General features: G+C 38.0%; 1 protein-coding gene across 10 annotated transcripts in view; it reads left to right on the top strand.

Annotated features, from left to right (window-relative positions):
* The window catches only part of LOC138740499 (BCL-6 corepressor-like protein 1), a 139,719-nt gene that overhangs the window by 102,878 nt on the left and 9,838 nt on the right, over window positions 1-27,003 (top strand). For all 10 annotated transcript variants that reach the window (XR_011342959.1, XM_069893232.1, XM_069893231.1 and 7 more), the window contains 6 exons: window positions 3,464-3,874; window positions 11,045-11,328; window positions 12,985-13,260; window positions 18,418-18,584; window positions 20,932-21,077; window positions 23,227-23,304. Coding sequence is in view for 9 of the 10 variants with exons in the window: in XM_069893232.1 (XP_069749333.1) it covers window positions 3,464-3,874; window positions 11,045-11,328; window positions 12,985-13,260; window positions 18,418-18,584; window positions 20,932-21,077; window positions 23,227-23,304 (1,362 nt within the window). In the remaining variant the exon portion in view is untranslated. The remainder of the gene's footprint in view (window positions 1-3,463; window positions 3,875-11,044; window positions 11,329-12,984; window positions 13,261-18,417; window positions 18,585-20,931; window positions 21,078-23,226; window positions 23,305-27,003) is intronic.

Below are 27,003 nucleotides of genomic sequence, written 5' to 3' on the forward strand. Positions count from 1 at the left end.
GTGAGTAAACTTCACTACAAGTAGCAATTGAGGCAGACCAGGGAACAATAACTCAGATACTCTTGGTATTTTAGACAAGTATGTAAATATTGCAACAAACACAATAAGAAGGGCAGCATCGTTTTCATTTTGAAAGATATACCACAAAGAAAATTCAATGCAGTAAGGCAAAGGTATATTTACATGTTTTCTTTTAGATTATATTAATAACTACACCTTTAAATCATGAAAAAGAGGTAATTTTTTTTGACTGATCTATTTCTCAGTATGATTAAGTGCTAAATAATTAGGACTATAAACTACAAAAAAAAGGGAAAATGAGAAAAGGTTAGTGGCAATTTTTCCGTGAGGATGGTCAGCCAGTGACTACACAAGGATCCTGCACTGGGGGTGGCAGGGGGGGGAAGCAGGGACTCCAGAATATAGTTGGAACTGTTGCTCTGTTAAGTGGAAATGGCAGATCTGACAGAATATGAGCTATTTGGAACAGGTTTAGCAACGTAGCTGTTGAATACCCAAAGCAATTTGAAGGACGTGTTAAATTAATTTTTATCCTTTTTTATGAGCCAACTTAAAATTCTAATTTATAAAATAAAGGCTTAAATTAAAATAAATTTTGAAATAAGATTTTTACTTGAAGGCAACAGGATGTTCCACAAGTTTGATGTTAACTTTTTCTCTGCTGTGAAATGAATTTGGTTGGTGGAGTTTTGAGCAGATGCCTTTTATTTCCCAGGATGTATTGATACTTACATCCAACTGCAAAGAGGGGAATATACAGGTGCTCCTCTATTTACGATGGTCACAAATTTTGGAAGTTTTGATGGTACAATAACGTGTTTGTCATTATTTACTTTTATGTAATGCGTTAAAAGTAAAGTAATTGCAAGCATCATTGATCTTTTCCAATTAATGTTGATAATTCCTCTCAGGTGAATTCTTTGTAGCCTCCTTGGTTAATCACTTTTAGTTCAGTCAAGAAGTGTGGAGGGACTGATACAGCACTGTCAGGATAGAGCGGGGCAGTGGGATCAGTGTGGGGAATGATAAAGGGCTGTGGGGAGAGAGTGGATCAGTGCGGGGACTGATACAATGCTGCTGATGTTATACAAGGTATACTTGTATTCTTTTTCGACTTAGGCTGGGTTTGCTGGAATATAACCCCATCATCAGTTGAGGAGCACCTGTATTTCTTTGGATTTCCTCATTTCTGTTTTAACATTTTTCGAACTTACTTAAAAGCAAAACCAGCGGTGATTTTTATTCAGTTACATTTTTCATGGAGGTATTATTTATACATGCAAGCATTTTAAATTTGGAGATAGTTTATTGATCGGTCATAACCCTCTACACACATTTACCTCTTTTTTTTTCAACTCTTTCTGTGCCTGCCACTGGAAAAGAAACTGCCTTTTCAACATTTTAAGAGCATTGGTCTTTTCCTTCCTTTTATCACAAGTCTTCCTTATCTGCCTTTTTTTAAACCCACAAAGTGGTTGTCATTTTTACCCCACAAGAGTTAGGTATATCTGTTACAACAGGAGTTTAACTATCTCAGTATTGTTTAGATTATTTCGTGCTTGTTGGGCAGTACCCTTTAGTGAAATATTCTTTGGCTGTCCTGGAGAGGAAAGAAAACCATCTGATTATTTTCTTAAGTACTAACCATATTGCAAAACCTGCTCTCCAGTTCTACCTAATCTCATATCCAACAAATTTCTTGGACTTTTCTTCTACATAGAATATTTAATCAAACTTCCTTTGATATCGATTTTCTGGTATTCTTCTGTAACCTTTGAAATTTTAGAGGTCATTTTATCCATGATACGTACTGATTTTCTGGCTTTTTTCGAGTAAACTGTAAAACCAAATTTCATAGGAGTAAACACAAAAATCTGCAGACACCATGGTTGAAGTAAAAACAATGCTGGAGAAACTCAGCAGGTCAAACAATGTACTTTATAGAGCAAAGAGATACATAACCAATATTTCAGGCAGGAGCCCTTCATTAAGTTACCTTGATGAAGGACTCAAGACTGAAATGTTAGTTATATATCTTTATCTTTGCTCTATAAAGTACACTGTTTAACCTGCTGAGTTTCTCCAGCATTGTGTTTTTAAACCAAATTCTATACTTGCCCCATTAACTCATCCCACTCTTGTTATAGCAAGAGGATTTCTAGCAATGGTTTATCTTCTCATCCTCGCATTGGTGATTACATTTTTGGATCTGTATTTACATGATTGCCATACAGAAAGTTTGTTTGCAGAAATTCTCTTTTGGCTCTACTCCAATATATTTTTGCAACTCATAACCTATCCTCTGCCTTGTTTTGTCAGACTATATTTCTAATGACTTGGCTGCTCTGCAATTTCATCCCACTCAATAGTTGGAAAAAGAAATCTAAATATATAAACAGAAAATACCAGAACCATAGAGCAGGTCAGGCAAAAGATTAAGAAATATATCTGGAATTCTTCAATTTGATATCAAATCCCAAAGGTTGCAGAATGCCCAGACAGCTGTTCCCAAAGTTTACCTACTTCATTGGAACATTGCAAGTGGCCACACACAGATAGATCAGAGTTCACATGGGATGGAGAATTCAAGTGACAGACAATTAGAAGTGCAGGGTCAAATCTAAATGGGACTGAATGGAAGTGTTCGTTTTGTAGTCTCACAATCTATGTGGTTTCTCCAATGTAGAAACCAGAGAATTTAAAAACATTTGCTTAATTGGAGATATTAAATCTTTCTTTTATCATTGGTTATGCTCCTTGACAGGATCATTCCTTCTGGCTAGACCAAACTTACGATGATCTTTTATGAAGGAGTTCAACAAATGGGCAGGAGATCAACATAGAAGTGATCTCCACTTCAATAACGTGCTTTCTCCATTCCAGCAAAAAACCATCTTCATTTCTAATTGTGCCTGTTCCAATATTTTCTTGGTCAGCTTTTCATTTTCTGTTGTCCGTAAACTTGTTATCCTTGTAAAAATTATGTAAGTTTACAATCTATTTGCCTCTGCAGATCCCCATCAAATTATTACAAAAACATTACTCTGCCGATCTTAAAGTTAGTACTTGATGTTGAATTCTCAATCAATTGATAGTTCGGTTTCCAGGATTCAAACTGCTCTTTCCTGCCCCATTACACTCTGACAGGGGTGTAAGGAATCTGGAATTTGGGGCCCTCTGGACGCTTCACGAATATCCAGTAAAATGTAGCCTGTCAATTGCAAGACTAGATCTTCCTTTACCTATCCTTGTTCAGTGAATTGAGTGCAAGATTCCAGAGGCAGGTGGAAATAAAAAGAACAATCTGATCAGGTATTTTCATTTATTTGCATTCTAATTTGGATATAATCCACCCATGTAAAATTATGGTGAGATAATATCTTTAAATCACAGATAAATTAAAATGTCTTTGTACATTATCCTTTCAATTTTTCTGTTGCAGAAAGTCAATGTGGCCCATCAGTACACGTGAACTGTGATCAGACAGACAGTTCATTGGGAGAGAGTCAGCGTATGCAAGAAGTAGTAGAAGATGATGTAAAGAAGAATTTAACAGGTCAAGAGCTGTTTAAAACGGAGGGTAAAGTGACCAAAGAAGAAAGTGAGGTGGGAAGAACTGCAATCTTGACTACTGAAGTGAGTGAACAGCATAGTTTGGAACCACGTGACTTGAATGATCTCCTAGACAGTGATGGGAATTGTAAAACTAATAAACAGAACCTCAACGTTAAGACACAAGCAAGAGACAGTAGAAAAAAGTTCCAGAATGAGATAGATTCTGAAGTACCTTTGCATGAAGGGGAGAAAAATCAACATGGCATCAGTTCGCAAACAAGAAAGACAGTTACTACAGGTAAAGTTCAATATCTTTTGAATAATGCATGCATTGGCACCTTTGGGAATAGGTCTTGATGTCCGCATTGGATATCACTAATTTTTATTTGGTACCAGTTCACACAATCCTTATTTTTACTGTTCCATATTGACAAATGACTTCTGAAAACTCACAATAAGAAAATGATATGCTGTTTCTTTGTTAGGAAATGGTTCTGGTATAAAAACAATTTGAAATTCAGATAATTCTGCTGATAGATTAAATAGGGAATATGGTAGGGATTATTCCAATACCTTTCACATAGAATGCATCAGTTGATTGATTATTTTATTACCCAAAAAGACTGTCAGGAATTTGAGAGTTTCTGAGTAGTCTGAATCCATTTCCATAACTGATGGATATTTTGGGTTTATTTTATTTATCTATTGTATGTCAGTGGATAAAAGGGCATTGACTAAAAATGTGTGTCTGGGCCTATTGAACAGATGATTAGCATTAGACCAATTTTTCTTCCTTGAATACCTACCAGGAAAAATTTGACAATTAGAAATTTGTTTTTTGGTGCCAAAAGGGGATCAGGCATAAAATTACCAGAGGCATCAGGCACAGATTAGCATCTGGTGATCATGGGGAAGGAAGCACAACGATTGAAAGTTCAGGCGCTTGAGGATGAATTGTGGGTATTTGGGTGGTTGAGAGAAGGAAGGAAAGTGACAATCACAAACTTGGAATAGAATATGGGATACATTCAAGGGGATTGTAGAGGACCAAAGAAAAAAATACATTATATTAAGGGAACCTTCTCCTATCACAGGAATCCATGGCTTCAGAGCTGATCAGATAGGCTTATACAGTAAAATCCCTGGCATCTGGCATTAATGGGGGTTGGTTGATGCCAGATAAGTGAACTTTCCAGTTGCTTCAGATTTCATGTTATGTGATTGCTGAACTAACAGCGAGGCTCACCAGTTTTAAACATCTGTATATTTTTAACCTATTTATTTTCTGGAATTTTTTTTGCCGGCTGGTTGAAGCTGCCGATTGCTTGAATTCCAGATACAGGGTTATACTGTATATAGGCCATGCTGAAATGAAATTTTCTTCAATGTTTTCTGAAGTAAATATTCACACGGTGCAGTACTATACTATATTAAATGCCTTTGGAGTGTCCAAAAAATGGCCTATCCATCGGTTCCCTTTTCATTTGCTATATTCCTTTCATTCTCAAAAAAGAATCCAGCAGATTTGTTCCTTCCATAAAACTATGTTTTCCATTTGAGAAATGGGAAGTTTGATCAGTTTCAGCAAGTATTATTATGAACAACCATAAGGACCACAAGACATGATGCAGAAATAGGCTATTCAGCCCATCAAGTCTGCCCTGCTATTTAATCATGATCTGAACCATTTTCCCACTCAGCTCCAGTTCCTGCCTTCTCTCCATATCCTTTGATGCCCTGGCTAATCAGAAATCTATCAATCTCTGCCTTAAATACTGTACGCCAAATGCGTCCACAAACATCTGTGGCAACAAATTCCACAGAATTATTACCCTCAGGTTGTTCTTCTGCATCCTTGTTCTAAATAGACATCCTTCAATCCTAAAATTGTGTCCCTGTCCTAGACTCTCCCACCAAGGGAAATAACCTTTCTACATTTTCTCTGTCCATGCCTTTCAACATTAGAAATGTTTCAATGGGATTCCTCCTCATTCTCCTAAATTCCAATGAATATAGTCTAAGAAGTTTCAAACGCTCCTCTTATGATAACCCTTTCATGCCCAGAATCATTCTTGCAAACATCTTCTGAACCCTCTCCACATCAGCACATACTTTCTTAAATAAGGAGCCCAAAACTGCTCACAACACGCCCAAGTGAGGTCACTGTGGATCAGGCCCAGAATCAGGAGGCCTGGTCAGTGAAACGAGCCTAGAGGCCTGAGGCCTGGTCTCTGGACCAGGCCCATAAATCTGTTTCCTCAACACTACTTGTTCCTACATTCATCCATCTCATCTGGGAGACTTATCCATCCTTAGACCATTCAGCTTTCTGAGCACCTTCACCCTTGAAATAGTATCTGCACTCACTTCCCTGATACCCTTTGACATCTAGCACATGGCTAATGTCCACCACAATGAAGAATGATGCAAAATACTCATTTAATTCTTCTGCCATTTCTTCTCCCATTATTATTTCTCCAGCTTTATTTTTATTTGTCCTATATATACTCTTACCCCTCTTTTATTCTTTATATGCTTGAAGATACCTTTTTTAAATCCGTTGTAAATTTTATTTATAATCAACACATGCAAAAATAGTTCATATATGTTAATTTTATAAAAAAGAAAACAACAACCCAACACACCCTCCCACCACATTCCCTCCCCAAACCCCCCACAACCTTACCCCCCAAAAAATAAACTGAAACTACAAAAAATACAAGAAAAAAAGTAAATCCATGCTTCATCTTTTCCCTCCTTAGGAGTTTTTAGTCATCTTCAGTGTTTTTAAATAACTTTCCAAACCTTTATCTTCCCACTAATATTTGCTTCCTTATATGCCCTTCTGTTTTGCTTTTATGTTAGCTTTGACTTCCCTTGTCATCCACAGTTCTGACAGTTTTCTATTCGAATATTTCCTCATTTTGGATATGCATTCATCCTACATCTTCCTCATTTCCAAAAACCCCCTCCATTGCTGCTCTGCCATCTTCCCTGTTAGTGCACCCTTCCAATCTACTTTGGCCATTTCCTCATTGTAATTCCCTGTACTCCACTGAATACCAATTTTAGCTTCTCTTTGTTAAATCCAAAATTGAATTCAATCAAATTGAGATCGCTGCTCCTCTAATGGTTCCTTTACTCCAAGATCTCTAATCATCTTTGGTGCATTACACAGCACCCAATCCAATACAGCCAATCCCCTAGTAGGCTTATCAACAACCTGCTCTAAAAATCCACCTCATTGACATTCTACAAATTCGTTCTCTTAAGATCCAGTCTCAACCTGATTTTCCCAATCTACTTGCATGTTAAAATCCTCCATGATTATCATAACATTGTCCTTCAGATACATCTTTTCTATTTGTTGTTGTAATTTGTTATCCACCTGGCTACTGTTTGGAGTTCTGTATATAATTGCCAATGGTATCTTTTTCACTCTTGCCATTTCTTAGCTCAACTCTGAGTGAATCTATATCTTCTGATCCCATGTCACCTCTTTCTAATGATTTAATGTTATTGCATCCAGATCTCAACCATGATTTTGTGATGACCACAACATAATACCTGCTAATCTGTATCTGTACTACAAGATCATCCACTTCATTTTTTGTGTTGTGCATTTAAATACAAACACTTTAGCCCTGTATTTGTTACTTTATTTGACTCTATGCCCTGTTATATTGCAACTCACCCCACTGGCTGCATTTGTGCCCTATCTGCCTGTGAATCTCATTTCATTTCTCCCCCCCCCCCCTCCCCCAAACAGTTTTAATAAACCTCCCTGCCAGAATAATTGCCTCCCTCAGGTTCAGGTACAACCTGTCCTACTTAAAGGTCACTCCTTCCCCAGAAATGGTTCCAGTGACCCAAGAACATGAAACTTTGCACCATCTCTTCAGCCACTCATTTGTCTGCACTATCTTTCTGTTCTGATCTTCCCTTGCTCATGGCACCCGGAAGTAATCCAGACATTACCACTTTGGAGGACCTGGTCTTCAGCCTTTTTCCTAATTCCCTAAACCTAACTTGCAGAAGCATTACTCAATGCCTGCTGAAGTCATTAGTACCGATATGTACCACAACTTCTGGATGCTTTAAGAATATTCTGCACCCGTTCAAAGACATCCTGGACCCAAGCACCTGGGAGGCAACACACTATTCTGGTGCCTCTTTTGCAGCTTCAGGGTGACACTGTTAGTGTAGCAGTTAGCACAAAACTGTTACAGCATCAGGAACCTGGTTTTGAATGCAAGGCTATCCTCTGGGAACTCCTGTTTCCTCCCACCCTTGTAGGTTAATTGGGATATTTGGATAGCACAGACTGGAAGGGCCTGTAACCATGCTATATGTTTAAATTTAAAATCTAGAATCTTTCTGTTCCTCGAGTCCCCTATATCTCTACTAGATTTCACCCTTTCCTTCTGAGACTCAATCACTGCTGCCTTGCCAGATAGATCATTTCACTCAGCAGTATCCAAAGGGATATACTTGTTGCTGAGGGGGAATGGGCCACAAGGGTACTTTGCATTGCCTTCCAGTTTCCTTTCCCTCTTCTGACTGTCATCCAGCAACCTTCCTCCTGCCTCCCAGGTGTGATTGCATTCCTGTAACTCCTATCACCCCCCACTCCCCCCCACCTCAGCTTCCCAAATGATCCAGAGTACAACTCCAACTCCAATTCCCCAACACTGCAGTTGGATAGACTTCTCGCAGATAAAGTCATTAAGAATACTGTTGGCCTCCCTTACAATCCACATTCTGTATGAGGAGCATGTCCCTGCCCTGTGTGCCATTCCCACTGTCTTTTTAAAAGTTAGAAAAACCAGTCCTTACCTTGCATCAACTCCTACACCTCCACCTCTTCTCACCAAAGCTCTTGATCCAAAGCCTTAGATTCCCACACACACTGGTCACTCCACAATAGCCACTCTGTTTGAGCTTCCCTTCCTTTTATTGTCTGTAGCTAATTAGCCAATAGAGTGGTTGAAACAAGCACCTGCTAATTCTGGAGCTTTTTAAATGCTCCACCTCCTCATTCACAGTCTTGCTCTCGCAATCCCCAACAAGATTTAAAACCCAGTCAAACCCATATAATACAAAACCACCTTAACATTACCTTAGCTAATACGAGAGCTGAACCCATTAAAATTGTGCAATTAAGCTTAATTTTGTTGACTCGCAGCTCCAGTAAACCAGGTTGAATCCTGACCTTGGGCGATGTCTATATGGAGCTTGCACATTCTTAGAACAACAAAGGTTTCTGCTGGGTCATATTGTTTACTCCCACATCCCAGAAATGTGCTGATAGGTTAAATAAGTCACTGTGAAGAACCCCCATGTAAGTCAAAGTTAAAACAATCAAAGGGACTTTGAGAGAAGTTACTTGCAAGAGGACAGAAAAATAAAGAGAAGGCAAACAATCCAATTGCTCTGGCATGAATATGATGGCCAAATTATTCCTTCTGTACAGTAAAAAGTGAACAAGTTCCATGCTTTGGTCAGTGCTATGACTAATGGGGACAGCAGATAAGATTACGCAGGGTTGGAGAACAATATTTAGCATGTAAAGGGAAGTGGCCAACCAACTGAAAACAGAGAAGCTGAAAAAAGTAATATTCTGATTGGCAATACTGTAAGTAACTTGTGGGGCCTCAGCTACTTCTAATCATTGTTAATAACTTGAATGAAGGGACCAAATTTCCTGTAGCCAAATTTGCTGATGAGGAAAAGGTAGATGGGTTGGCAAATTATAAGGAAGCCACAGAGACCCTGCAAAGGGATGTAGACAGATGAGTATGTTGGTAAGAAGTTGGAGGGTGGAGTAGAATTTGGGGAAATCTGAAGTTATTCATTTTGAAAGAAGAATGAAAAGGCAAATTAACATTTAGAATTGTGACTACGAAATATGTGATAGATCTAGGGAAGCCAATACATTAAACATAAAAAGATAACATGGGAATATTTCAAGTGATTATGATGGCTAAGGAATGTTGGCCTTCATTGCAAGTATGAAGTTTAAAAGTTGGGACGTTTTAAAGCAGATTTAAGGTCACTGATCACTTGGAGAATTGTATAGTCTCCAAGTTTATAGCAAGGATATATTTACATTTACAAGGTTTAATCTTGGGATGAGAACATTGCATGAAGAGTGAGTGGAGATGCTACTGAAACACAATTCTGAAGAGGGTTGATAGGGTTGAAAACATAATATTTCCCCTGATGGCAGTACTTCAGAATAAAGGGATCCTCAATTAAGGATTGGGAAATTTCTTTGCTCGGAGGATTGGAATTTCTGTAATTCTGAACCTTGGAGCACCGTGGAAGCAGAAACATTAAATCTATTCAAGGCCGAGATTTACATAGATCTGAATCACAAGGAGCCCGACAGTATGCGAGTGAGGAGGAAAGCTATGATTTGATCGTCTGTGATTCGAGTAGGCCAATTCTTGCTTCTGCTTTAGTTCCTGGGAGTAAGGAAGAAGAGAAAAGACAATTTGAGAAGAATATGAGGATGTAGCAAAAATAAAGGAGATTTATGTGGGGAAAGAGTGGTTAATGGTCAGTGTGGACCAAATTGCCTATTTCCATGGTGTTTCACTTCATGACTTGACTATCTTCATGATTTAGTTGTCGCTCTCTGTGGTGGGTGTGTTGACAGCTCATATCTCACCATGTTTATATCTCCAATTTGATAACAACTGTAAGCACTGGCTGGTTTAAATAAAAATGCTGTGGTGATCATTTCAAGCATCTTATAAAACATCACACTGTATTTTCTTTAAGAGTAAGGAACTTGTATGGCAGTTATATAAAACTTTGATTTGGAGTATGATGTGCAATTATGGTTGCCCCATTACATGAAGAATGAGGAGGCTTTGGAAATAGAGGCTTTGGATGAGATGTACCAGGATGTTGCCTGGGTTACAGAACATGAGCTGTAAGGAGAGGTTGGACAAACTTGCTTAATTTCTCTGGAGTGGCAGAGGCTAATGGGAGATCCGATAAAAGTTTATGAGAGGAATGATAAGGTAGACAGAATCTCTTTACCATATTGGGAGGTGGGAGGAATTTAAAGGAGGTTTGTGGGCCAATTTTTTTTTTAAACACAGAGGGGTAGGTACAGTACTTGAAATGGGCTGCCAGGAGCAGACGTGGAACCAGATACAATAGTATAATTTAAGAGGGTTCTTGATGGACACAGGAATATACAAGGAATAGAGGGATATGTTTTGTCCACAAGCAACAGTTGTAGTTTAATTTGGCAATCGCGTTTGTTGCAGACATCATAGGCTGAAGGGCCATTTCCTATGCTCCATTGTTCTATGTTCTGATATTAGAACAGACTATGCTCCATTGATGCCAAAAATGGATTTTAGTGAAAGCCTTTTGCATTCCAGCCTGGATTCAGTTTCTAAAACAGAGATAGAACCTGGTCAAGTTAACCTTATTGCAGTTTTCTTTTTAGGCACAAGGACACCATCTGCTTCATCACGAAAGAGGCTAGCTCCTTCAAACAAATTGCCTAATGCTGACTGGGACCTGAATGTCAGGCACAGCATTCCTGTGTCAGGAAGTGTACGGAAATTAAAAGAGGCTTGCACTCCAAGTGCTCTCAATTTATCTCACAGACAAGAATCTCCAAGTCAGTACCAGTCTGAAAAACCATCAGGCAAACGTAAATGTAAGACAAAGCATATTAGTGGGCCCCTGCCATCAGAAGAAGGTGCAAACATTCAAGGAAAGCACAAGGTAAACAGTTTACGATGGCTACATTTACAATAATGTTACATCTTTTTGATGTACTTGAAAAATAAGTATTCAGCCATAAATTAAATATTAGAAAGATACTTCAAAAGCTCGTCAAAATTATGGGAGCTTCATTGAATGCTGCCAAGGTGGTGGTGAGCTAAAAAAAAAATGTGAAGCATCCAAGATGCGAGTCAAAGGACGGAGAATTCAGGCAATCTTACAGGGCTAGATAATATTAGTGATAGTGAATAGTAAAACCACAACATAATTAAAGAATAGAGATTGAAAATATTCTGAGATGTGGAGCCCTGTGCCTGAAGAGGGCAGGCTGATGAAAAGGTGTGTTTGATGTTTAATAGAATACAGCACCAGTCTTGTAAATGGCATGTTATGAAGAATGAAGGATCAAGGAGCAGGTAGAAGAGCATTATACATAGTTTGATTTGAAGTGGCAATAACACAAATATAGGTTTCAAGAGCTTGATCTGATTTTAACAAAAGAAAGTAAGGCATCATTCGTTTAAAAATAGAAAAACATGGTAGAAGTTTGCCCTAACCATTCCTACACTGCCATACCTTTCCTCGGCTTCATCTATTGCTAGGATGAGGCTAAATGTAAACTTGAAGATCTATACATCTTATTCCTCCTGGACTGCCTTAAACCTAGGCATGAGCTTTGAGTTTTCTAATTTTAGGTAACCCCACCCTATCTGATTCCATTGTTTCAATCTCTTCCTACTCCTGTACTCATTTTTTCCCTCTCCAACTATTCTCCCCAGCCCCTTCTAATTATTTATCCCTCTACCCTTCTCTTCACCTTTCATACCTTTTCTATTACCTCTGGACTCTTCCTCCATCTTCTTTCCCCTTTATGTATGCCAGTGGTTCTCCCTTTTTCTTTCCATTCACGTACCACTTCGTGTATTCCCTATGCCATAGATGCTCTGTGATTAGTAAGGGATTGCTTAAGGTGGTATGTGGGTGGAAAGAAAAAGTTTGAAAACCACTGTTTTAATCATGCCTAATTGACTTGTTATGTGCATGGTTTCATAACTCAAAGGGAATGGGCCAATGACAATTTTTTTCAAGCAAAATATTTCAGTAACAATTGGGTCTAGGGCAGTGATTCTCAACCGTCTCTTCCCACTCACCTATCATCTTAAGCAATCCCTTACTAATCGGCGAGCACTTGTGGCGTAGGGATTACTTAAAGTGGTATGTGAGTGGAAAGAAAAAAGTTGAGAGCCACTGATGTATGAGAAATGTTGACTGGCCATTTCTATCCATGTTCCTCCAGCAATTCTTTGTCTGCTTAAGGCATCAATCTTGATGTGTTCATGGGGCAGCATAAAGAAAATTGAGATTTAAGCTTGGAACTGACAGTGAGCGATGTTGTTTAAATATTAGGTCTGTTTGTATAGAATTATAATTCAGATCATATTTTCTTATTGCAAATGACAAAGTTTATTATTAAGAACCAATTTAAAATCAGCAATGAGTAGATTCAGTAATTGACCCAGTTAATTAACTATTTGCATTATTTCCAAGTTAAATGGGCAATGGAAAAGAAATCACTGAATTGACTGATAAGATTGTATAATGCATTTCAATTCTTTGTCCTATTAACTGAACTATTAAATGTTTGTTTTACATCAGATTAAAGTAAAGCAAAGCCGCTCTCTGAAGTGCTTAGCATTAATGCTCGATTCTGATTGGAGCCCGTCACCAAAGAAAAAACGCGATTATTCAGTCCGCTGGAAAAAAAGGACATCCCCAGTTACTCCTATTAAACATGCAACAGGGTCATTGTCACCATCTGCTCAAGCAGAGACATCCACAGGCCAGCTGTCTCAATCTGAAACACGAAAACTAATAGTAAATAAGAATGCAGGTGAAACCTTGCTGCAGAAGGCAGCACGATTAGGCTATGAGGTAAAATCTTTCATAATATAATTTGATAAATGCTCTGTTTTTTGTACCTTCCAGATTTCTCGTTTTCATTTATCTGTTTTGTATTTCATTTATCAACAGACTACAAAATGCATGCTGCCAAATTGATTCTCTAAATTGGACATAGAGTTCTAATTTTTAGGTTAATGATAATCAAATATGATAACAATACAAAAGAAGCCAATCATTCCATCATATGAATTTTACCTTGAATACAGATACATTTCTCTTGGACAAAGGGAACAAAATAACATTTTTTTATCTTTGCAATAAGGTCTACCTTGACGTGCATGGCCTTAAAAATATGCCTGACAAATGGAAGAAAGCTTGCCTGCTAGGCAATGTGTAGCAAAATTTGACCTAAACATTAGAATATATTTAAAAAATCACACACAAAAATGACACTGCATATTTTGAGCATTTGTGCTCATTTCAAGCAGAAATCCTCATTTATTGGGAAATTGGTCCAGAAAATGCAGAATTAATCCTCACGTGGTTATCATTTCTACCATCTCCAGTCTCCTGTGTGTTTCCATTTCCATCGTGTATTTTGTACATGTGGCATGTTTCTCACTTACTGACAGAAAATGGGGCCAAAAGGCTGTAGTCCTCAACTTTCATTGTTCACCTACTATAGAACAAGAGGTACATCCGGCAGAAGGTTTGGAACCATTTGTAAATTAATGGGTCCCCATTGGGACATTCATTTGTTTTTGTTTTTTTGCTGACTGCTTCATATTGATTTTATTTCTGCTGCACTTTTGCAGGCAGGAACCTTTGACAAAGATTGCAGCATTTGTGTACTACATGCTGCAGTCTGCGGCCCCGATGTTTGCTACAGCAGCCCGATCACAGCACAGGGTCTGATGCAGACCATTCCATGGCAATATGGTGGAATTTGTAAACATCTGCCATTTTCAGTAGTAAAACTGGCTGTTCAGCTTTGCGATCTGTATTCAAATCAGTCCCAGTATGTTGCATGTAAGTTTAATTTCTGTGTGTGGGCATGCTACATGAGGAAAGCCTGAACAGTCTGAATCCAGTTCTGTAAACACGGATCTTCAAAATGAATCTGTCTCAATGTCAAGAATATTTGCCAAAAAGAGGCGCTAATCCCACTCTGATGGATCACAAAGTGAATCAAAATGGCCTTCGAAATTCTTTAGTTGTGTGGCAGATTTGACAAAAATATGAGAAGCTTTGGTTTCCAACTGACCGTGGTAAACATCAGTACTCGATGCCAACATGGAGTTCCCAAAATGGAAAGAGTCTCAGAAACATGAGAATTCTACTCACCTGGCTGAGTCCTGATGGTTCCAAAAGCTTCTAATTCACTGTTTTCATCACATAATCAGAATAGTTTAGAAGTTATTAATAGTGATTACATGATTAAAATAGCATCTTGTAAACTACTTATAAGTGCTGCAGTACATATGAACTGCCACATGGGATCACCATTGTATTTCTGAAAATTGCAGTACCTGTACTGTAACTGCAACTGTGGGCAGCAATTTCAGATTAGAGTGAATTACTGTTTCAAAACAAAATAAGAAGTTGTTTCTGATTTTTTTAAACAGTAAAGATTTACAAAAAATCGAGAAAGGAGAGTGGATGCTAAATGTAATGCCTCCTTTTAGAATTTTGTTTTCACAATGGATATTCCAACACTCAGCGAGAAATTTATGAAAAATGAGAAAACTTGAATTACCAGTTATCAACAGCATGTTTGAATAGACAATAGGAGCTGGAGTAGGCCCGTCGAGCCAGCACCGCCATTTTACAGATCATGGCTGATCACTACCATCAGTACCCCTTTCCAGCCCTATCCCTGGAAAAGTTTTTTTTTCAGTGCTGCCACTTATTATTGGGTTACTCTGCAAAAAAAGTTACATCATGTATCACTATTGATTTCAATGCCTTGCAAATTGAAAATGTCGTCATCATTGAGCGAAAAGCAGAAGTAATGAGAATAATGGAATATACTCTTCTTTCCTGGATTGGGTCTCCAACAGCACTCAAGAAATTCCACACCTTTCCAGCCAGCTTTGTATCTCGTTCTCTACCCTAGTTTGTCCTGTTTACCACTTTTGTACTGTGGCTATAATTGGTACCATCTCCAGTTGCTTGCGAAGGCTATACTCCTACAATCTGTACAATAAGAAGAACAAGGACACAGGAGATTGTTTCACAACTCTGCAGGTTCTGTCAAAACCGCACTCCTTTCTGAATTGGAACTATTTTGCTGCTCTTTTACTATGCCGAGTATGAATCCTGAAACTCTGTACTGCACAGCATTGTGGGAGTGCCTTCAATAATTCGTTCATCGCTATGTTCTCAAGGATAATGGAGAGAGACAATAAAAGATGGCTTTGGCAACAATGTTCTTTCCTTGAATAATTCCAAAATATGTGACCATGCATCATTTTGCATTGTAGCAGAATTGCAACTCTTAGCTAGGCCTGCACATACACAATCAAGACAGATGGCATCAGATTATATTGTTCTCCATGTTGTGGTCTTTTTGGAGTATTGCAGGAAAATTAAATGACTTTATCCAAGAAACCTGCTCTGCCATGCCCTTTAATTATCCTGAAGAAGATAACACAATTGTAATGAATAATTATTTCTCCAGGAATCTTCCATGCTATTGTGTGTAACTATAAGACCTGGATGTTGCTTGCAAGAATTTGTACACTATTGTGTTAACACTGGAGATACATTACATGGAAGATCCAGCAGGGAAATCATGAAATTTATAGTAAACAAATCCTTAAGAAGAGCTCAAAAATATCTTCAAATTTATATGGAAGCTTTCACTACTTTGTGGTCCACTGAATTGCTATTTAATAATAGACAATAATGAAGGTGGCCCTGGCTTGAGATCCATGGACAGGAAACCTTTGATACAATTGATAGACGAAAGAGCCTCGAAAAAGGGTCCCAACTTGAAACATTGATAGATAATTTCTATCTGTGGGTGCTAGCTGACTGGTAAATCAATCCAGATTCCAGCATCTGCAGTTTTTGTGCTTCTCTAAATATATCACTGTAATTTTTTTAAAAAACCAAGATTCCATGAGGAGATGAAATGACAATGGAAAGATTGAGCGATAGGTATTAAATAGAATAGGAGAAGAACAAGCCTTTTGATTGTTCTTCTCATAAGAGAGGATGAATTAGGCCAATTAAGATATCTTACCAAAAATGGTTCATTTTTAACACCATGCCAGCCAGCATCTCTATCAGAATAGGATTACTCAAACTTTCAAGTGAAATTAAGACCTTTTTGATCAAAGGTGTGGGTGATGGAGACATAGAGATGTACAGCAAGGAAACAAGTTTTTTTGCCCACCACATCAATACTGACTATCTTTCCTACTTCCATTAATTCCACACCCATTTATGCCCTGCCTACTAAAGTATATGTCCAAGATGTCTCTTAAATGTTTCTACTGTTTATGCTTCCTCTTTCTTCTAAGGCAGCTCATTCCAGATACCAACTGTTTTTTATGTGAAACATTTAATTTTCACATCTCTTTAAATACCCTACCTCTCACCTATGTTCTCTGGGTTTAGACAACCTTAACATAGGAAATTGACATTACCTATTTACTGTAACTGTGCCTCTCATAATTTTATATAGCTCCATCCTGTCACCTCTCAGCCTCTTTTGCTCCAGGGAAAATACACCCAGATTATCCAGTGACTCCTTATAAATCAAGCCCTCCATCCTTGTTCATTTTTTCTGAAATATTGTGACCTTAATCACATTTTTCCTATGGTTTAGCAACTAGAATAGCACACAATGTCATCATGAAGAAAACATGTCAGCACCTCTACTTCCTCAGGAGTTTGTGGAAGTTCGCTATGTCATTGGCAAAATTTTACTGGTGTACAGTGGAAAGTGTGCGACCGGCTGCATCATGGTCTGATATGAAGGTACTAATACCTCTGGGCAGAAAGCCATCGAAAAGTTAGTGGACACAGTCCAGTACATCACAAGTAAAACTCTTCCCACCATCAACCACATCTACAGGGAACACTGCCATCGGAGAGCAGCAGCAATCATCAAGGATCCACATCACTTAGCACATGCCATGAACTTCCTGCTGCCATCAGGAAAGACGTATCGGTGCCACAATCTTCGAGCCACCAGGTTCAAGAATAGTTGCTCCCCCTCCACCATCAGACTCCTAAACAACAAACTCAATCAGAGACTCATTTAAGGGCTCTGACTTTGCACATTATTTATTACTGAATATTGTTTTATTTTCATTATTTGCACAGTCAGTTTGACATTTCTTTCTTTGTTTACATTTCTCTCTTTGTGTACGTATTTCTTCTCATATACAGTTTACAGTTACCAATTAGTAGATATTCTGCCTGGCCTTCAGGAAAAAAGAATCTCAGGGTTGTATATAATGTCATATATATACTCTGACAATAATTTGGGCAGCACAGTTGGCATAGCAGTTAGCACAACACCTTTACACTGCCAGCGATCGGGAAAGGGGTTCGAAGCCCGCGCTGTCTGAAAGGACTTTGTATGTTCTCCCCATGTCTTCGTGAGATTTACCCCATGGGCTCCGGTTTCCTACCACCACTCGAAATGTACCGGGGGTGAAGATTAATTGGGTGTAAATTGGGAGGCACAGACTCATGGGCCGAAATGGCCTGTTACCGTGATATATGCCTAAATTTAAATTTTAAAATAAATTAAAAATAAATTGGAACTTTGAACAATACTCCCAAAATGGCCCAACCAATGTTTTGTTTAACTATAACATGACTCCTAACTCTTACACTTAGGACATCAGATGATGAAGGCAAGTGTGCCATATGTCTTCTTCACCACCCTGCCTACCTATGTTGCCATTTTCAGGGAACTATATCTCGGTTCAACAACATCTGGAGGGTCCTGCTATTCACTGTGTATGATAACTGACCAAACCAAAACTCATATATTAAAAAATAGCCTTTAAGCCAGCCACTCATAAACATAATCGGGCATGTTTGAAAGGAGAAGAAAGAACTTATAAGTAAAAACTAATATAATTCAAATGTAAAGATGTAAGAGCAGCAGTGAATTTTCTATTTTTCCATGATTTTTTTAAAAAAAATCCCCTTTTGATTGTACAGGATGTGATTATCTACTGTTTGGAGAATGAAGTGTGTGATATTAATCATCGAGATAATGCAGGCTATACAGCATTGCACGAAGCTTCTGCACGTGGCTGGCTTGACATTGTTACACGGCTCCTGGAGCGTGGAGCAGATGTGAACTGCAGTGCCCAGGATGGTACCAGGTAAGAATATCATATATATATTTTACCGATGTGAACATGGTATTGATTACAAGATTTGATATTGCATAGAACCACGAACACAACAGCACAGAAACTGGTTTGACACAGTCCGAGTCTGTGTCAAACCAGTTTTCGGCCTAGTCCCACTGACCTATGCCCCAGACTATCCCCTCCATACCCCTCTCATCCATGTACCTGTCCATTTTTCTTAAATGATACTATTGACCCTGCATTTTCCCCTTCAGCTGGCAGCTCATTTTACACTCCCACCACTTTCTGTATAAAGTTACCTCTAATGACCCCATAAGCATTTCCCCCTTCACCATTAATCCATGTCCTCTGGTGTGTATCTCACCTAAACTCAGTGGAAAACGCCTATTTGCATTTACCGTATCTATACTCAGCATAATTTTTTAAACCTCTTTCAAATTACCCCTCATTTTTCTGTGCTCCAGGGAATAAAGTCCTAACCTCTTTAACCTTTCCACATCACGCAAAACATGTTGGTTTCTACATCTAGACTGATGATATCCAGTTTCACTTGATTAGTATTTATTTTATCGTCCAAAGCCTCTGAGTTATTGGCCTGTTTGTTTGACATCCAGCCCTGGAGAAACAGAACTATTGATACCCTTCTCATTGTTATTTCTGGGCATGATAGTTCCCTTGCATTCCCAGATGGCCTTCCTCATTCTAACCTTTATAAAATTGACTTCATCCCAAATATTATTCACATATTCAAACTCACACCTAGTCTTGTACAGCTATCATCCCTGCTTTTGATAACAGTGGTTCCCAGTTCATTTAAATAAAGCCTCCGTGTCATTCGCCTTTTCACATTTCTCTGTGATCTCTCACTCCTCCCTGTTCTTGCAATCTGTTCCAGCCTAATATCCATCTGAGAAAAAAATACCTCTTTCAATTCTGTCCCTTTCAATTCACAATGCACTAAGACTAAAATTTATCCCTATAGTATATTAACTCAACTAGAATAATAATAATCCTGTGGAACTAATATTAATGGCCTTCAAATTTAAATGTGTATTTTTGGGCACACCATGGATTTGAATATGGTAGTATTGAACTAGCTCGGAACCTACATCTGAATGTGTGCACCTGTTTTGAATTGTGGGTTTCAGTTTCACCAATCTAGCAGACCAAGGATAGAAAATAGTCCCGACAGCTTCCCAGTAAAAGGAAATTAAAGATTTTGTTTTGTGGGACAACTCGATTTTAGACTGTGAGAGGGGAAAAAGTGGTCTTAGGCATTTGGGAAGAGGAGAGAGCAGGTTTAGCAAACAAAGAGATTAGGATTGGGAAGGAAAGTAAAGATGGAAGGGTGTATAGCAGCAATACCTTATTTGCATTTCACCTTGGTATTAGTGTGGCACTACTTTCTAGACAAAGAAAGAATTTGGGGTATTAGATGCTGATTAATGGTGCAGAATAATCAGCCTCTGATCTAGTTGAGTTTTTATTCAGCGGTGACCCCAGGATATTGATGGTGGGGACTCAGCAAAGACAATGGCATTGAATGAGAAGGGTTGGTAGTTAGTCTCTCTTGCTGGAGTGTCATTGCCTGGTGGCACATCTGTGGTGTGAATATTACTTACCTCTTATTAGCCTAAGCATATTGGAATGTAAATTTGCTGAAGAGTTGCAAATAGAACTGTGCAATCACCAACAAACATCTGTACCTCTGATTTTATGACGTGTGGATGGTCAGCTGTAGATAGTTGAGCTTTCTCGAGGCAGTCTCACTTCGCAACTGGAATTCAGTTCATTGTTGTGATGACGTCCGAAACTGAGAGTTCCTTGTGAAACCAAAACTGAGCATTGGTGAGTAGATGATTGAGTAGAACCACTTGATGGCACCAATAAATGAAAATAATCCACTCTTTGATGATAGGGAGTAGTAATTAACCAGATTGATTTTGTTTGATTTAGCATCATTTAAAATGGTTTTTGTCAAATTGTGTTTCTTCACAGAGATATGGTTCCCTCAGATGAATTTTGTATTGGTGAAAGGCAACATTGTATGATGCATAATTTTTACTGTGGTACTGATCCCCTTAAAAGATTCTTCAGTTGGAGGGAAGGGAGGGGGCAAAAGGGGAGAAAATGACACTGTGTATATTCAAGAGGGAAATGTTTGTGTGTATTTTGGTCAGTATGGTTCATAGTGTGAAAAAAAAATAAAAGATTCTTCAGTTATGGTTGTGATAGAGTTATTTCTGTGATATTTATAATGCTGATTTTTAAAAAATTATTTTTAAATAATTTAGCTTGTTCCAAATTAAATATGGTTTCAAATGCAATTTACTTCAGTGTTTTGTTAATTCTTTAGACCAATTCACGATGCTGTCATTAATGACAATTTGGATGTTGTCCACGTTCTGCTATCGTATGGTGCAGATCCCACTCTTGCTACCTATTCAGGTCAGACAGTTCTGAAGTTGACTCATAGTGAGCCCATGGAACAGTTTCTGAAAGGTATGTAGATAAACTACAAATTTAATATTTATATTAATAATTTTTCAAGGTATTCAGACGACATATTTTGTTATTTTATATACAACCATAATTTTCAATCAAAAGAACAGATTAAAATTAATTTTAGCAATATATTATTTTTAAAAAGTTACTTTAAATGGAAAAAATTGCACATGTAACAAATTCATTTGGTAAAACATAAAATTCTTGTAGACACCTTGGTTGAAGTAAAAAACACAAAATGCTGGAGAAGTTGAGCAGATCAAACAGTGACCTTTATATGACAAAGATATATACCGATGATTTGAGCTTGAGCCCTTCATCAAAGTATGAGAAATGCCAGCAGATGTCCAAACAAAAGAATGGGGGCGGGGGGGGAAAGGCAAGGGATGATAGGTGGAGAAAGGAGGGAAGAGACAGCAGCAATGAGGGGGAGGAGGGATGGCTGGGTGGGTAGATGAACTGCAAAGGCAGTAAAAGGGGAGGGGGGGGGAGAAAAGGCAATTCAAATAAACAAATTCATCTTGTTAACTCACATCCAGTGCCTCAACTTATACCTAGTGTGATAATAGTTCATAATACTCCTCAATGTTTTAAGCCAATTCCTCATTTTCCTTGGGCACAGATTTATCCTTCATTACAAAAGATCCAGGTACCAAAAGGAGCTTTTCAATTCAGCACAAATATGCCCTGTTGTATTCAAAAACCATTAACATGAAGATAAGAAGAAGCTACAGCCAGCAGTGAATGCATCACAGAGCATCAAGCAAACTATCCTTCCCTCCAAGGACTTCATCTACATCTCCCACTGCCTAGGAAAGGCATCCATCATTCTGAAGGACCCAGGACATCCAAGAAACACTCCTTGCTCAGGGCTGTGAAATTGTGTACCAACAGGCTTAAAGATAGTTTCTACCCTGTAGCCATTTTATTCCACTTTTCAAATCAACTGTGGTCATGATGAGAATATCTAATTTTACTCTGCATTACTTCTATAAATTAAAGATCTAAATTTTCAATATTTTTTGTTGCAACAATAATCATCAAAAGGTATTTTAGCTCTCTTCAAATGAATTGCTGTGCTAGAAATTCTACAGCACTCATAGAAAAAGCACACTAAAGTAGCACTGAGGGAGATCTCAACCAGTATTGTAAAATGCACTCAAGCAATGAACTTCTTTCACACAAAGCCCATGCTGTATTGATAAAACAGCCTTTGTGTGAAGTAAATTGGTCAAATGCTGGCAAGATAGGTATCAGTGAGAGAATGGATGAGGTAAGCAAAGGGGGAATTTCTAGAAGGGGAAATGGAAAGGTAGATTGGGGTTGAGAAAGATTGGTGGAACTAGATGTTGCCGAAAACCATCAGGTATTGCAGAAAGGATTCCCCCCAACAGGCAGGTGTTGGGAAGGGGAAAGAACACAAAACGACTTCAAAGAGGACCTGCATGCAGAGCAAAGGGCACGCTGAACTCCACAGTCTTAAGTGGTACCTTTACAAGCATCCATTTAGGGCTTGCTCTGGGGAAATGTACAGAAAAAGTTTGTGCATGTGAATTGAAAACCTGGTTTATGCTCTATCTCACGTCACTTTACGTCCAGTGGGGTTTGTGTATGGATGTGTTGTGTGCAAATGGGGTATTATGTTTTGAATAAAATTCCCCACAGGGGTCATGTAAAAATATTGCAATACTTCAGAATTTTTGAAGCTCACCGTTGAAAGGTTAAATTGGTTTCATACCTGTGTGGAGAATATTTTCCCGATATATTAGTCACTTTTTCTTCTTCAGCCTTCATCACTGGTACAGAGATTATTTTCTTGTTTATATCATTGCTCTGCTGGAAGCAAGTTGACCCTCTTAGAGCATTTAGTAGTGACATTTCAAAACCCAACGAAGTTAAACACATCAGGAGAATGTGTTCATCGTGATTTGCTACCATTCACCTTCTACTGATTGAATTTTACCCTCATGGGAACGTCAATCCATTGGAATCATATCTTCCATTAGAAATAGGAGTGTTGTGATTGTGGTATGTGATTAGATTCAGGATTTGTTAATTGTGCTAAAATATTTTGACTTTGACATAATGTACTGCAAAAATAAATTGCAGCTCTTCAATAAAATATATATTTTTATTAATTGCCTAGAATATTTGACTGACTTGAGGGGGCGAAGTGAAGATGATCCAGCCCTTCGTTGGGAATTTTATGGCAGTTCTGCATGTGGTGAGTGCTAAAATATTTTATGTACTCTTAAATAAAAGGTGAGAACATAAATAACTTTGATCGCACATAGTATGCTTTTTTGTGGATTCAACTCATTAGAAATAATGAGTTTTAAGAGCTGTTCAGAGATGAACAGTTATTTTATAACTGTGACTAAAGATTTGTTTTATCTGGTGCTATTTTATAATTGCAGCTAAGCTATTCAAAGTAAATTTATAAAACTGACATTTGAAATTGGATGATCCAGACTGATGTACATGATTCCTTTTGAACGGTGAAGCAGGAATACCTCCTGGTGAATGATGGTGACAACAAAAATATTGAAAATTTGCCTCTATAATTTATAGAGGTAATGCAGAGTAAAATTAGATGTTTTCATCGTGACATTTATAATGGAATCACAGTTGATTTGAAAAGTGGAATAAAATGGACAAACTGCAACAGTCCTAAATCATATAGGTTAAAAATAATATACATTATTTTGACCAAACACCACAACAGAAATATAACGAATGCCATCAGTCAATGAACATATCTCTCAAATTCTGTCTTTCTTATTACTGTACATATCAGTCTTCAGAACAACAGATCGCACATTCACCATAAACAATGCTGTTTTGATTACCAATTAAAAACAGGCAAATGTTGTGGCAGCAGAATATTCTGTTCAACTAAAAATAATGGAAGCACATTTTAGAAATTGCCACATGACATGCTTCCCATAAGGGACAGGTCAAATTCTATCCCTGGTTGCACATCCTTATGAATAAATTTATGTGTTATCAAACCCCTTCCTTTATTTTATATCTTTGCTTTCTGTTATATCAATATTAACACATGCCTCTTTAATTTGAAAATAGGCCCAGATTTTCTCATTTTGGTAGCATTTCCACCCAGAACAGCCAGCTTAAATTCTGGCATGATTTGAGATTCCAAATTTAGTACCCCACCAGCAATATCCTGGCTGTACTCCACCACTAGATGTATCTGCAAGCCTATTCATTTGAGTGGGGTTGGTTAGGCTGTGGAGTAGGTATACTTTACTATAAATGAACTTGAAGAGAATGCTACCATTCTAATGCCTGAAAGTGTTCAGCAATTGTTAATGAGGTCCAATTTGTACTCCTCATTATTGGACAAGATAGTGTTATGAGCCCAGAGGACCCCAAAACCTAGCAGCAATAGATATTCACCAAGACCAATGGTTACTTAAACAAAAGTTGCTTTTAATGATCTTTAAGAATGAAAGCAGGATAAAACTTTATCTTATCACTATTAACTTAACTAACTTAACTTAACCCCCTTCTAATTCTAAGTGCACATTTATGTAATGTGTGCGCAAGTTTAGAAAAGTTATTTGATTTACAGTCCAATCTCACTTCTCATTCCTCCAAGTTTACAGGTTGCAAGCAATTCTTATACTGTGCACAGAATTTAACATTTATGATGTTCACCAGGCCTTGATGCTAGAAAGGTAAATGGTTACCGCTCAGGAAGGTTCTTGTTGATTTTCAGAGCGATTTATTGTTCGTCGGACACCGACAAACTGAATCCTTGTAACCAGCCACTTCAATGTCTTGTCGAAGAAACTTGCCCCATCAGCATTTTCCAGATGATAACCTCTTTCTTTCAGGTCACCACAGAGTTCCTTTTTGTTTCTCTTATTTCAAGTGAACATTAGGCAGCCAGTCCTCTCCTCTTGTGTGAACCCCAAGGGCTTTGACCAGGCTGAACTAAGCACATACAACCTGTCTTCTAAATGGGGTTTTTCCACAAGCTTCCCTGCTTGGCCTGTTCTAGTCCCAGCTGCTGCTGCTGACTGTAAAACTGCAAAACTGAATTCTCTCTCGCTCTCTCTCTCTCTCTCGCTCTCTCTCTCTCTCTCTCTCTCTCTCTCTCTCTCTCTCTCTCTCTGTCAGAGAGAAAGCCTGTTTGATTCTCTCTGCTTGCAAAACAACAAGACCCTCTTAGAACAGCAAGTTCCACTCCAGACAGCCTGCAGCTCTGACAAGTTCTTTCATTTGTTGCCTCTTTGTAAACAACAATCCATTAGTGAAGTCTCTTGGGAACTCTCCAAAGCTTTTGCAAAGGCTCTTGGAACCAGCCTGACTAGCATGAGCAGAGCTGCATTATTTTAAATAAGATCTGTTTTAAAGTGTTTGTATGTGACCTACACTAAAAAATCTGCCCCAATTTATCTCCCAAAAACATATCTATAATCTGTCACAGCAGGAACTTCCATTTGCAACATTGCATGACTGCCTTTTTGGAAATGTGTTGATCATTTTTAACCAAATCAAATATTGCCACTTATGATTGACTATAAGGGTAAATTGTATTTAGCTTTCAAATGTGTAATGTTTCCATGCATTTGGCAGTAGTTTTTGTTTACCGAGTCTAGCATCGTGAGATTTAACACTTCAAAGTTGACATATGGGGAGTAGGTGGCTTCTCAATAAGATTACCATTAATTGATTGACTGGGCTACATTAATACAGTGTGTTCTTAGTTTTGTAGGTGGCATGTTTTATGTATGCATTCTGAGTATAAATAAATAGGAAACATCGGATCAAGAACCTTTATTTTGTCAATTCTCATTTGATGTGCAACATGTGTTATGTTGTACTATGTTTCATTGGTATTCTCTCCAATTAAAAACTCCCAGGAAATTGTCATTTATGAATCCATTTATTGTCATGTTCAATTCCACTAAAATCTTTAAAAGATTTCCCTAAAATCTTTATTTCTTTTTGCTTTTATGGAATAGAAGTTCCCTGTTGGTATTATAACTTGGAATTTAGACCCCACTGTATTTTTTTAAAGTACTATGTTAATAAAAAGGACTTTATCTTGAAGTGATTTGTAGTTACAGCCATTTCCGGGTTATTTTGATTAATTAGGCCTTTCTGGGTATAATTCATCCTTGAAACTTCTGCCTAAATCCCTCTCTTCTCATTATTCCTATCATTTTTCCAGCCCTGCAGACATATAGAGCCTTCCATAATATTTGGACAAAGATATTTTTTCCTTTATTTGTCTCTATGCTCCACAGTTTTAAATTTGTAATCAAACAATTTATGTGATTAAAATGCACATTCCAGATTTTATTAAAGGTTATTTGTATACATTTTGGTTTGACCATGTAGAATTTACAGCCCTTTATACATAGTTTCCCCCATTTCAGGGCACTATAATGTTTGGGACATTTGGCTTCAAAGGTGTTTGAAATTACTCAAGCATGTTTAATTGCTTAATAAAAGAGTTTGGCTTACCTCTAAGCTTTTGATCACATTGGAATCCGTAGTTGTCATTTTTCAATTGTGAGGGCCAGAGTTGTGCCCCATGAAAGTCCAAGAGGCCTTTATGAAGCTGAAAAACAATTATCCAGACTTTGGAATTACCAAAATCAACAGTTTGGAAGAGCGCACTGGTGAACTCAGTAATCACAAGGGGCCAGGTAGGCCAACGAAGACCACTGATGATGACAGTGAAGAAAAATCCCCAAACGCCTATCCGACAGATCAGAAACATTCCTCAGGAGGCAGGGATGGATGTGTCAATGAATACTGTCCGCAAAAGACTTCATGAAGAGAAAAACAGAGGCAAGATGCAAACCACAGAATGGGGAGATTTTTTTAAAACATGACTGTCTGTTTTGGGAATGTGTTGATCATTTTTAACCAAACAAAATATTGCCCC

This window comes from Narcine bancroftii, chromosome 8 (genome assembly GCF_036971445.1).
Source record: "Narcine bancroftii isolate sNarBan1 chromosome 8, sNarBan1.hap1, whole genome shotgun sequence".
NCBI classification, from domain to species: Eukaryota; Metazoa; Chordata; class Chondrichthyes; order Torpediniformes; family Narcinidae; genus Narcine; species Narcine bancroftii.